The 13950-nt window shown below is 33.6% G+C and overlaps 1 protein-coding gene and 1 long non-coding RNA gene across 2 annotated transcripts; one reads left to right on the top strand and one right to left on the bottom strand.

The window, feature by feature from the left end:
* Window positions 1–477: 477 nt before the first annotated feature.
* Window positions 478–9797, top strand: kel (kelch protein). The gene is made up of 15 exons (XM_077443836.1): window positions 478–716; window positions 3333–3491; window positions 3567–3711; window positions 3790–3870; window positions 3942–4117; window positions 4200–4296; window positions 4907–5008; window positions 5090–5254; window positions 5349–5461; window positions 6687–6864; window positions 6934–7074; window positions 7161–7275; window positions 7355–7569; window positions 7679–7803; window positions 7887–9797. The coding sequence occupies exons 1-14, from the start codon at window positions 613–615 to the stop codon at window positions 7781–7783; spliced, it is 1896 nt and encodes a 631-aa protein (XP_077299962.1). The 5' UTR covers window positions 478–612; the 3' UTR covers window positions 7784–7803; window positions 7887–9797.
* On the bottom strand, window positions 6043–12195 carry LOC143920848 (uncharacterized). The gene is made up of 4 exons (XR_013261370.1): window positions 12060–12195; window positions 7124–7290; window positions 6919–7048; window positions 6043–6823 (listed from the first exon to the last, which is right to left on the bottom strand). It is a non-coding gene; the product is annotated as an uncharacterized LOC143920848 (long non-coding RNA).
* Between the last annotated feature and the right edge of the window lie 1755 nt (window positions 12196–13950).

The following is a 13950-nucleotide window of genomic DNA, read 5'->3' as shown; positions in this document are numbered from 1 at the left end:
ATACCTTCCCTACCTTACAGTACTTCAAAGATACATTATAAAATATATCCAATTTTACATTTTTCAATTTTATAAATGTAAGTCGAGACATGTTTTTTTACAATAATTTTTATTAAAAATATTTTCAATATTCAATTTGTAGAATAATCTCTGCCCACATTATTAATTAACGGAATAATTCTGTCCGTAAAAATCCATTCGGTATGTTTTTACGATTTGAATAGGTGCTTTAATTTTTTCTAGATCAGCTTATCGGTCGCAACTCGTTAGGATTCCTTGAAATATTAGCTAGGTTGAAATATCTACACTTCAGAAGTACACACTTTCATTGTGTGACCTAATCTCATTTGAACAATCGATTTTTCATGGAATGTATACATTTGTAGTTGATTGTATGTGGCGTAGAGGCGTAAAGTGCAGAGTGCAAGTGCACTCGCAAATGTCAAAGGTAATATCGACGTGGGTGGGGGAAGAAGTAGAGGGTAGTGGGGGTGGAGAGTGAGCGCGCAGCTGTCAGTTGGGGAAGAGTTTCGGTGAGGGTTGGTCGTTCGCTGTCGGTCGCTCGGAACGCGTTACGAGGGAGGAAACGGTCAAGCGGGGAAGGGCCAAGCCATGGAAGGCGCCAGTGGGTCAGGGTCGGGCACGGGCACGGGCAACGGAGCCCCACCTCCAACTTCAACTTCAACTGCCCCCAGAGACTCCACTCACAAAGCCAGGTCACCCCACCCCACCCCATCCCACCCCACCCACAATACTCCTCTACATCACACTACACTACAATACTATACTATACTATACTATTTCAACCATTGTTAAGCATCTGATTTTTTCACAATATTATGTTGCAATTGTTCACATATGCTCATGTTTCAAATGTCAATTAGAACTAGAGTAATACTGATTGCTCGTATCAAAAATTTTATGACATTTTGGTGGCGTGTTTGAAAGTTGATAAGATCAGCAGGGTCAATTCTATTTGGCCAGACGGATTGCTTCATAGTTGTTCTTAGTTCGTTAACTTCGGTGAATATTTACCGTAAGTGATATAAATTTGCCATGAGAAACTAAATAACTAATTGTAATGATTTATGTGTTTATGTGTATATGTATGTATATGGATGTATGTATTGTATGTGTATCTGTATATGTATATGTATGTATATGTGAATATATATATATATATATATATATATATATATATATATATATATATATATATATATATATATATATATATATTCACATATACATACATATACATATACATACAAACATTATGAATACATTATGAATACATTATGAATATATATATATATATATATATATATATATATATATATATATATATATATATATATATATATATATATATATATATATATAAATATATATATATATATATATATATATATGTGTAGGTGTGTATGTATGTATATATGTGTATTTTTATATGTATGTATGTATGTGTATTTGTGTATACGTGGAAGTATTTGTGTATATATGGATGGTTTACATTTATATTTATATAATTGTCTTTGGCCAGGAAGACGCATTGGGTTTACCTGTTAGGCCTTCTTGGTGTAAATTAAATAAAAAATTAAATTAAATAAATAAAAACTAATAAAATAGACGTATTTTCTTAGTAATCTGTTTCTCTTTATATTTATTTATTTATTTATTTACAAGTTTGCCATAGTGACTTTACAGATTAACTCCAAGTCGTCATTACAGCTACATAAAAAGAATGAATTATTATTATATTATATATTAATTAAAAAACAAATATAAAAATACAAAATTGTAAAAACATGAAATATAAAATATAAAATATAATATGTTATAAGGTGCTATGATCTCAAACTAAACAATAAGTCAACCAGATCAGTATAGTTTAGATAAAACAAATCCAATCTAATAGAAATCCGGTTGAGGAGCTTGATGCCCCTGGCGACAGGGGACGAAAGCATTAAATTGGTACGTGCCTCAGGTGAGAAGAACAATTCGCGGTATCTAGTAGATCTGAGTTTGCTGGGAACATTGAAGTTCAACTCAGCAAAAATACGAGGATTGCATATTAATCCAATCAGAAGTTTGTCCATTAACCATTTAAAAATATACTAATACGATTGATTTTTTAATATTTATCTTAATTTTGTTATTGTACTACATTCCTAAATCACTCCAGTACAAGTCCCGGTTAACCGATTTAAATTAGACCGATGATGCATTAAATAATGCATAAATATACATACATATCAGCAACAATTACCTTTATAAATCTGCGCCATCTCAATCTACATATTTTAGCAATCAAAATCTTTAATCTGATGCACTTTTATTCTGATTTTGAGTCAGATATAGGATAATCAGAATTATAATGCATACATGTACCTATAGTATGAAGTTCTAAATTGTAGCTCTTAGAGGAATATTTTGTCAAGTTTATTAATAATTTTTTTATCCAATATGGTTGTTTATTTGATTTTGATTTTTAAATGCTTTTTATTATAACGAAATTATATTCACAATACATCTTATATATATTTTAATAGCTACTGATCTACTGATCATTTTCTATTTTACAATTTAATTTAATTTGGTTAGTAATCATAGTATTATATTATTCTAATGTTAATGTACAGCATAATAGGAAAAAGAGCTCAAAAACCTATTTACAATTCTTATAAATGCTCATAATACATCTAATATATAATATTAATTAAAGACTCTCTAAAGTCGATGACCTAAAGCAGATTGTGTTTAGGTAATCTGTGTTTATACCTGAAGGGTATAGACATTTTGTTGTGATCACCAAGACTCTTCAATAGTGTGTTAGTGTGGTTATTAGTGATTCTGGCATAGAATCTACTGGTTAGTGTGTTAGTAATGTCTGTTTATTTAACATGGTGTTGCACTATGGTTTCAAAACACTCATTTCCTGTTGTGATTCTATTTCTGTTCTGGGTCTATTATCAATACCGCAAAATATAATAGTATTTTATTCATGTAGAATATGTTAGCTGTATTTGAGATTATATCAATGATTAAGTTTACATTAGTAGTATGTATTTAGGATGTACGCATGTTTTATATATTACATATAAAGTGAAACCTAATAATTTAATCATTTTGAGTTTGCATTAAAACCAAATCTTACGTTGAATTAAACATTCCTCAAATCTGATTTTATCTATTATCTATTAATATTGAATCAGAAACAAAAGGAATACTAAAATTATCCGATTAAGAATCATCGGTTGCATTCAATTGTATTACATTATATATAAAAACTTCATACAATTGGCTACAATGTGATTGTATTAACTCTACAGTTGCCTTCTGCTACGATGCGCAAGTCAATCTTCATTAGACGAAAGCAGTCAACCTGCCGGACATTGTGGACTGGGAAGCTCAGAAGACGGAGCTTCGGAGCGCCATCGGCACCATCATCATGCGACAACAGCGTTTGACACGCTTGGCCAAATGCGAAAGTAAGTTCACAATACTCTCTAAACCTTGCACGTATTTAATTTAAATTATAATTAATCGCTCACCGACATTTTCAGACAAGGAATACTATGCGACGTTCGACTTGTGGCCGGCGAAACGGAAGTACCGGCTCATCGTGCTATCTTGGCAGCATGCAGCCCATACTTTCGAGCTATGTTCACTCAATTTGACGAATCTCGGAGAGATCGTATTATTTTACAAGTATAAATTTAAATAATTCAACACTACATATGTATATCTTATATTGTATACATTACACATTCCAATGATTGATTTTAGGGGGTCGATCCAGTTGCTTTAGAACTTCTTGTCGATTATGTATATGAACCAGAAATTAACGTAACCGAAGATAATGTTCAAGTATGTATTCTTTTGGTCTTTACACATATGATTATATTTACATGATAGTAATTTTCTTTATATGTTAATAGGTTTTGTTACCTGCTGCTAATCTTCTTCAACTCGGTGGAGTCCGAGAAGCTTGTTGTAGCTTTCTCGTTGGACAATTGCATCCGTCAAACTGTCTGGGCATCCGCGCATTTGCCGATCTACATGCGTGTCAAGATTTAATACTGGCAGCCGATCGTTATATCGAAGCTCATTTTGCGTAATTATGCTTTTGGTATTTTATGATTGTTGTAAGTAATAGATTTTGGGTGTGCAAATTTCAAATTTGATTTCACTTGCAGTGAGGTTGTGGAGAGTGAGGAGTTTTTAGCACTTTCACAACAACAAGTGGCTCGTTTGATTAGCAGTGATCGTCTTACTGTGTCCACTGAAGAAAAGGTAATTTTATAAATCATCATCATTAATCATGTTTGGTATATTAATGACATGGAGCCTCGTACATTTCAGAACATTGTCCTGCGTAACACTGCTACAGCGCATTTTATCAATTGTTTACTGTTTACGTTTTATACTTTGTATATAATTTTCTTACTAAAATTATTAATCATTGAATAAAAAAATGACAAAATAACTTACATATACATATGTATGTACATACATACATTTGTACCTATAATTTTCAGTATTTTTCAACTTACAGTACATTTTACAGTAAAGACCCTACAAAACCCTTGTGGGACACCTGTCGATTTTGCGCGACACACTTGTTAAAAGTCGCTGCTCTAACTCTTGCGAAATAGTCCTGAAATGTTTCAATTGAGGGAGTACACTAAACATTATATCAGCTCGGCCAATTGTTACATTTAATTTTTGATAGGATACAAATACTGCAACTCTAGACATACAAAAGTGGCCAGAAAAAGTAAAAGTTAGAAAATGGTAAATTAATAGAGAAGATTTTCATGTAAAATGAATTCTTAGGATGCGTTTATGGTCAGTCGATTCTGTGGAGCTCTGTAAATGGTACTAATTAAATTAAATTATTCAGGTCTTGGAAAGTGTACTGCAGTGGGCTGCTCACAATCCAACCCAGCGTCAGCCACATTTAGCTTCCCTCATGGAACACGTTCGATTACCCTTACTATCCCAAGTAAGATTTCCATACAAAATTATCATATTAAATATCTCCAATAAATCACAAAATTAATATATCAACATCAAATTATTTCAGGAATGTTTAGTGAACCGAGTCCAGACAGAACCAGCCCTCCGCGGTGATCTACGCTGCAAAGATTTACTCATCGAGGCTTTGACTTATCACTTGCTGAGGCCGGAACAACGCCTAGCGGCCATAACACCGCGATGTCGACCTCGTGAACCCATAGATGCTCCCAAGGTTATCTCGAATGCCAACTAAATATAATATGTATCACACCATCGTCGAATTTGACCGTTTTGTTTTCTAACACATGTATGTTTGGATATTGTAGGTTTTGTTGGTGGTCGGAGGACAAGCTCCAAAAGCGATTCGATCCGTGGAATGCTATGACTTGCAGCAGGAGCGTTGGTACCATGCTGCCGAAATGGCAACAAGACGTTGCAGGTTTGTGTTCATTCAATTTGAACTCTAAATATTGTTGTTTGTTTCGTTTTATTTATACATAGTGGACTATGAGTAGCGGAAGTATTTGTTTCGTTGATAACTTTTGAACTATACATTGAATATTAAAGATTTAAATTGTAAAATAAACTTAAATTCTCAGAAATGTTTTTGACCTGTCTGAAGAAAATTAGATAAGAAATAGTATGTTGGGATGTAGACTGAAGGAAAAAAGTGTAAGGACTCAGACTGATGACAATCTGTAAACATGGGATAATCACTCATCGAAATAATAAATCTTTATCTATCAATAGGGTGACCATATGTATTTCCCAGGACTCAAAATCTCCAAAAAAATATGTCCCCCCCCCCCTATATAAAAAAAATTTGTTACACGTCCAAAAATCTTTATTTCTTTAGTTTTCATTTCTTCTTTTATCAAGTAGTATAATTTTCATCAAAACGTACATTTCTTAAACAGAAGAAAATAAAACAAGATAAAAAATTAAAAATAGTATTATATTGTATTTTAGAGTTATTTAAAAATAATTATGCTGAGCATAAAGCGATTTTTTTTTTTTTTCCAGAAACATGTAACAATATATTTAAATGTTATTTAAAATGGATGTATGTAAATGAATATTTGTTTTTGGGGAACAAATTGATTAGGATAAATAAGGAAAAATATGGAAATATTTGTATAACAAAATTCTTCTATGTATCAGTGGACGGATAAAATGGGACAAATCAAACAATTTTACGAAAACGTTGGGACAAACCGTCCTGGCCAAAACGGGATGTATGGTCACCCTATCTATCAATGAATAGACAAAAAATTTAGCCTTTTATCAGTATTCTATTTATTTTAAAAAGCTTTCAAATCCTTATTTACCAATAAATTTGTATGTAAATTATCACAGCCATGGCGCTTGAATTACCAAAAAAAATATAAAATTTTTAAACATTCTGTTGTAATATTTAACTTAACTTAATGCTCTCATTCTGTTGAATGATGACGAAATGAAGTTATCATTCTCATCTTGTCAAAAATCACTTACACAAACTCAAAAATTACACACTCACAAAAATTAATTACAGTTTTATCTGGGTTTTTCAAGTATGTCAAAACCAACTGGAATGTTTTTAATTAATTGAAAAATTGTCAAAGCTAATGCTAATTACCTATGTATGTTTCATTTTTTACTATCATAATTATCAAATATTACAGAGCTGGTCTTGGAGTCGTCAACGGTAAGGTTTACGCTGTAGGTGGATTCAATGGTTCGTTGCGTGTTCGTACTGTTGATGTCTACGATCCAAACACCGACTCTTGGCAAGTTGCACCGTCAATGGAAGCAAGACGTTCTACTCTCGGTGTTGCCGTTATTGATTCTTGTATTTATGCTGTATGTATTTGTTCATCTGCTTATTATCAATTCAATATTTAGGTCTATACTTACAAAGATTTTTTTTAGGTCGGTGGATTTGACGGAGCTACAGGATTGAATTCGGCTGAAGTATTAGATACGAGACTAGGAGCGTGGCGTCCTCTCGCATCCATGACCACACGTAGGTCTTCCGTCGGTGTAGCTGTTCTTCAAGGAAAACTTTATGCAGTTAGTTAATTCTACAAATTTCATTTTCGAAATTTTAAAAAGCAACAACCTTATAATCATTGAATACCAACTATTTTTATATTTAGGTTGGTGGTTATGATGGAAGCAGTCGACAATGTTTGAATTCGGTAGAATGCTTCGATCCGGCCACCAATGCTTGGACTATGGCCCCTGATATGGCTGCACGTAGAAGTGGAGCTGGTAATATCTCATTTTCTGTAATATGTGCAATTATAATTTATATTTAGAATTGTTTTTAATAATTTTGTTGTATTTTTAGGAGTGGGAGTGTTAGACGGTGTGCTATATGCGGTAGGAGGTCATGATGGACCTCAAGTGCGTCGTACAGTTGAAGTGTGGCAAGTTGGCACATCATCGTGGAGACCAGCACCAGACATGTCCATCTGTCGACGTAACGCTGGTGTCCTGCCCCACCGTGGACTTTTATATGTCATTGGTGGAGATGATGGAACTTCGAATCTAAATACTGTTGAGGTTAGTTTAGACTGAATGAGAATTACGTTACCTTACTATTGTTTATACAATACATTTATATGGACAGTCAATTTGTACTAAGATTAAATATACTTTTTTTATATTTCAGGTGTATAATCCAAAGACAGAAACATGGACAACACTTGCCAGTGGCATGTCAACTGGCCGTTCTTACGCAGGAGTAGCTATAATTGATCGACCCACACCAGCCTGACGTCGCCCACCTCCCTCTCAGTTAGTTTGAATTTACATATATCAAATTCAGAACACATTCTCATACATAGAAACATTATTTTAAATACATTATATCGTTTTAGATATGTTTCTCAAACAAGTGAGGGGGAAGAATTTGACAGTGAGAGCAGAAACGGCGCCAGAAGTTCAATATGCGGTGGTGAGAGTGTATCATCAACAACACGACGACGGTATAACCAACAAAAATCAACCAGAAACGACAACTGCAGAACGTTACCATCTCGACATGATTCAGCCGCCAATCACTCGGTGGACATGCCGTCTTGTTCCCGAGCTAACGAACTAGAAATTATCAACCATGTAAACGTGATCGAACATGACAGAGTCCTAGTGGCTGCTGATATAATTGAAAGACCCGATATTGAAAGATGCGCTACATTGCCTCGATCCTCACCAAATTTCCGCCTAGATCTGAGCCCCAATCTGAATAGACCAAATCATATATACGAACGATTAGAAGAACCTTCAACTTCGACGTCTTCTGCGGCCACTCATTGGCGCTTTAAAATGTTCAAGTCAGTGACGAAGAATACGAAACAGAACAGCGTTCGGGATGGATCGTTGAAGTCTACAAAGAATTCATCCGATTATGATTTTCCCAAAGCACCCGTCAAGCTTGCTGATAAGTGCTTTCCGACTAAAGCGAAGAACAAATTGAAAGTTTCTCCAGTAGCGACCAACGGTGAATCTTCCAACCAAACTAGTGGGAGTCCAATCAGTTTGAATATATGTTTTGGAAAAAAATCATTGCATTCACCGTCAAATTCCCAAACGTTAGAGTTTAATGACCGTAGCCGAGAAGGTCGGGATTCTAATCGCATCGTAGAGAGGCAAATTGAAGAGAGTAGTAACGGTGGACCATCTCAGCCTCAGGCTTCGGCTTTGTCAAATTGTGTTTACGGTAGAGTCGGAAATACATATGGCCGTTTGCATGTGCTAGGATCAGGCATTGGTCGCATTGAACGCCATTTAAGTTCTTCCTGTGGCAACATAGATCATTATTGTACTCCGCACGCTCGTCAAGAAGGTAACCCAAGGTTCAGGATTGAAAATCAAACGGTCGAAGCTGACAGAACATATCAAAATCCGCACATCCCAACTGAAGAAGGCGATAGGATTGGGGCATCACTAGTTCCAGCTGACATTCGGGGAATATCTAAGAGCTCACTTCAATGGCTTATGTCTAACCGTTGGCTACCGTTATGGGTTGGAAACTCTGGTGGTAAGAATGAATACAAAGTCATAGATTTAGATTTCTCATTATATGATGATGTACAATACTCGGCGTGCACTTCAGCATGCACCGATGATCACTGCTACGGTAGGAATGTGTTTGAAACGTGCAGTCTGTATAGAAGGACGTGTCCACGCGGAGCTGGACGAGTCTGCAACTACTTTGCCGAACACGAACACCCCCCTGAAGAGAGTAATAATCATAACGCGCCAGCTGACGACGCTGCAAGAGAAGACTCATTGAGAAACTCTCCAGAGAATTCGTACAATAATCAGAACGATCCCGGTGACGAACGGCCCGGTGGTAATCTATCGCTGAATGAGGATTGCGATTCTCCTGATACGTCACAAGCGAACAACTTTGTAACTCAAGACAGTATAACCGACAACGATCAAGGGCTAAGCTTGGGCGATAATGAGCCGTCTACGTCGGAAGGCAGAGGAATGGGACAACATAGCAACAGTGTTGATACGTGTTCTCCGACTTCACCGTCGACCCCTACTCCAACTACAGGACCCGCCAGTCCCAAACCTTCCGATGTTTTTAATAATTAGTATTCTCATATTTTGATCTATAAGATTGTTTGGGTGGATTTCTACATCCTATATTATTGCTTTAATGAAATTCAAATAAGACGACGATAATAAAAATTTATCAGGGATCGATTAACTTTAGTAGACGTCATTGCATTAACCATTTTCTCTAACAGTATTTAGTAAAAGTTGTAGAAATTTTAATTAAAACCAATAAAAAAAACCAAAAAAATACATACAGATTGAGAATATCCTCAATTCAATTATGAAACCAGTATAATGTCATTTCCATAGAAGTAGAATCCATAGAATGGTCATTGTTAACAAAAGTATCGTCTAAAAGCGAGCCGTCGAAGAGAGAGACGAAAGTCAGGAGAGAGACGAAATTTAGCAAACAATGAACAAACTCTGCCGCGCAGAGTTTTTGTAGCAACATTTTTGGAGGCTGAGAGCGATTCTATGCATTCTACTTCTATGGTCATTTCAAATCAATGATCAAATTTAATATTAATGTGATAAAGTGAGGCGGTCGCAATGGAGTACTTAAGCATATCCAATACCAGGCATATTTATAGATGAAAACATGTGTGTGTTATAAACACTTACATAAATACCTTTGTAATTGGCAATCAATTGGATGGTTGAATCTTATCTGTGTCTTAAATTGACAGTTCCAAAAGCAGACTAGCCTCACTGTTCATCTCATATGTTAATAGCAACAGCCTCGGATGAAGTTATTCTTAACCAATACCAATTAATTTTAGTCATAATTTGTGTGCAATGTTCGATTTATTTTTAGTATTATATTATAGAGAGTATGCAATAATAAAAATTCGATAGTAGAATAATATACATAAATATATAATATATATTATGAATTCCCCGATATTCCATGTATATAATCTTTATGTATGTTGTTAATTAATTTGTTTCTTTCAATAGTGTAAATTGCAGGAAGCAAGTTGATTAGGTTGTGAAAAATAATGTCTATATTCCAATTTTATTTTTCTTCCTACATACTTCGCTCTCGATTGTAAAAGAAACATCATAGTGTAAATACTTACAGCGAGCTCAATCTGAAAAGTCTGATTTTAAATTGTTTTTGTTTTGTGATTAAATAGCGATCAAATTAAAATGACATCATCATTCCAGTAGCGAAATTGTATTTTCAAATTTCTTTGTCTCTCTAATTCATTGATGTGTGTGAATGTATAATTATAAATAGATGAAAATGTTAAAAATTTGCTTGTACATAATTACCATTATTGTTATGATTTTGCTGTAAAGAATATTGCAAAGATCAAAATATATTTCCGTATATACAATATTAAATATATTTTTTCAGTAATGTAATCGTTTCAAAAAGTAGCCTGTGATGGAGACCTGCAAAGTTTTTAAATATATATTTATGTATATCACTTGTCTTCAGTCAAGACACCACTGCATTTTTTTCATAAATGTATAATATTGTGATTTATCTCTAAAATTTTCTGTGATAGATTTACATTGAAAGAAATAATATTTTATTCACAGGTCTCTGCTTTTATTTTTAACGTTATTCATAGTGTTCAAAAAAAATATTTTTTTACAGAATTTTAATTTATATATATTTTTGAGTTCGTGTTAAATAAATAAGATTGTGGCTATTTGCAGGTACGATATCTGCAAATTATTGGCTATTTGCAGGTACTATATCTGCGACAGGTGCAAAGCTTTCTGCGCATGCGCGTGAACTGTCACTGTCAGCGTGTTTACTCCTAAAATTTTGTTTTAAACCTCTTAAAATTTAGTTCGGACTCGTAAAGTGACGTAGAGTAAAAAATATAATCCAAATTAGTTAATATTATTAATTCAATCAAGTCTAGCATACATTAAATGTAAGAAATTATAATCGGATTATAAGTTCACGCGCATGCGCAGAAGGCTTTGCGCCTGTCGCAGATATAGTACCTGCAAATAGCCAATAATTTGCAGATCTAGCACCTGCAAATAGCCACAACCAATAAATAAAAAAAGTAATGTAAGCATCTATATGTAGTGATTGTTAATGTGTATCATTGTATTAAAAGCTCAAATATTTTTATTTGTATTGTATTATAAATTTTGTTATTATATTTTTTTATTTATTATTATTACTATATGTGTAAACAGTTCATTGGGTATGACGTAATATTATTAGATCACCATCGTCCTGGACATGACCCACTTAACTGAGTTCATATTTTCGTGCATGTACACATACATAAAACATATTTCAGTGAAATTTTCGCCTTGTAGTATATGTATGTATTTTTCTTGTTGATTGCTACGCCGTTGTTGGCGTGAATTCCATGCATTCTAGGCTTAGTTATTAGTAGGTGTTTAAAAAATGGAGGAAAACTATATTGTTCGAACAAATAAATGAAAATTCGTGTATATTAAAAGAATAAATCAATCAAACTTGTATTTATTTTTAACTTTAGACCTGCCTCGATTTTCCCGTCGTCCTGAATTGTGTTTCAGGCTTTTTCAAATGGCTAAATAAGGAGTGATTAGTCACCAGGTGTCACAAAAACGAACCAAGACTCACTACGGTGCTATTTCTGCTGCAGAAACTCACGTCATAACAACTCCCACCTCTGGGCACCTACGACTCCTACTACTGCTTCCACTTCGACAAATATCAAACTTTGAGAACCGCTCGATTACATTTTCCAATGCGGATGCGACAATAACGTTGTGTTCGAAGTGTGCAATTTGATTTTGACGAACACAAATTAATTTTTAAGTTTCCTAGGGACTTTTTACGCACGACAACTTGAAATTGGGTGGCCATGTTTTCGCAGTTCATATTATCGAGAAGAAGTCGTCTTGAATACGGCGAAAATCGTTCGACCGGAAGTAGCCTATTTTTCACGATTGATTTGCCGCATGATAAAATTGTATTGGGGTTTAATGGAATCGTGTTATTGGAAAATGGTTTTATCCATTTACGAAAAGAATGTCAATCGTTTAAAACATTTTTAATTGTAATATGTATGTATGTAGTATAGAAAATTATCACTATTTATTTTAAGGCCTGTATAAATCAACAGGTTCTTTAAATGATTTAACATAGTCATTTAGTCGAAAACCAATTGATTTCAAGTATTAGATTATTAAATTCGAGTTCTGAAACTTCAAACTTATTATATAAACGATGGTCTGCATATAGATAGGGTTTATGTAGATGAAGTAAAAAGTATTGACCTTTTGTCGGTCTGTCTCGAGGTCAAAAGTGTCGTTTGTAGTATTTTTCTATAGAATATTCATGCTTAATTTTAACTCGGGTATTGATTGACGAGTTTAAATTTGCAAAATAGCTGAATTTAAATACCTGGAATAATTGTGTTTAAAATTACATACAATTACAATTACATATAAGGACTGTGACTTGCGGACTATTATGTCTCGACACAGTTTTTCATACATCCTACTTTTCCCGGACACGTTTTCAATGCTTCATCGACAGGAAACGTCCGGGTAACAGTTTCAAACAATTTTACCGCATTAGCAAAATAATTTCCTCATATTCACTAACTTATGGTAAGTACTATGTATTGCTTCATTTATTGACAGTGTTTTCATATTTTATTTTGCAACCAAAACCAATATACGCACAAAGATTTAATACTTAATTTTATATTAATTACTATTATATTTTCTGTTTTTTCTCTTTCTCTCGACGTAATCTATCAATAATATTACCAATGAATTCTACTGAATTTCTAAGAAACGGACGGTTTCTAAAATGAATTTTAAAGTTATCTAATAAATGACTACTTACTTTGACGCAACCAAGAAAGGGGACCAGAAAGACCTTCGCCCCTTAAAATCAAAAAAAATATATGGAAAACACTAGCCGATTTTTTCCAAAATAACACGACCGAACCCATTCAAAAGTTTTGCAATAAGAAGAGTAAACTGGATTTTATTCATTAAATATATTTTTATAATCACAATTAATTTGATAATGTTTGCAAAATAATATATAGTCTTTCTCTCCCCCCCCCCCTCCATATTAAATTCTTGGCCCGTAATTGAATTGTTGTATGTAAAATGTAAATACACACATGTGTATGTACATATATGAGGTACTAACTGTACCAAAAACATTGCACTTTTTTTTATAATCAAATCTTTAATAAACCAAAAAGAAATGAAAACAAATAATATCCATTTTAATTTACAAAAAAAAATTATAAGCGTATAGGAATTTTGCAGCACTTTTAGAAATTGATAAAATGTTTAAAATTGGTAAAAATGTGTATATGTATAATGTATAATGTATGTATGTATGTATATATGTAGTTGGCTTCTTGGATTTAATTACACTAATAT

The sequence above is a fragment of the Arctopsyche grandis genome, chromosome 13 (assembly GCF_051622035.1).
Source record: "Arctopsyche grandis isolate Sample6627 chromosome 13, ASM5162203v2, whole genome shotgun sequence".
Classification (NCBI taxonomy): domain Eukaryota; kingdom Metazoa; phylum Arthropoda; class Insecta; order Trichoptera; family Hydropsychidae; genus Arctopsyche; species Arctopsyche grandis.
This window is presented reverse-complemented; position numbering and strand designations above follow the sequence as displayed.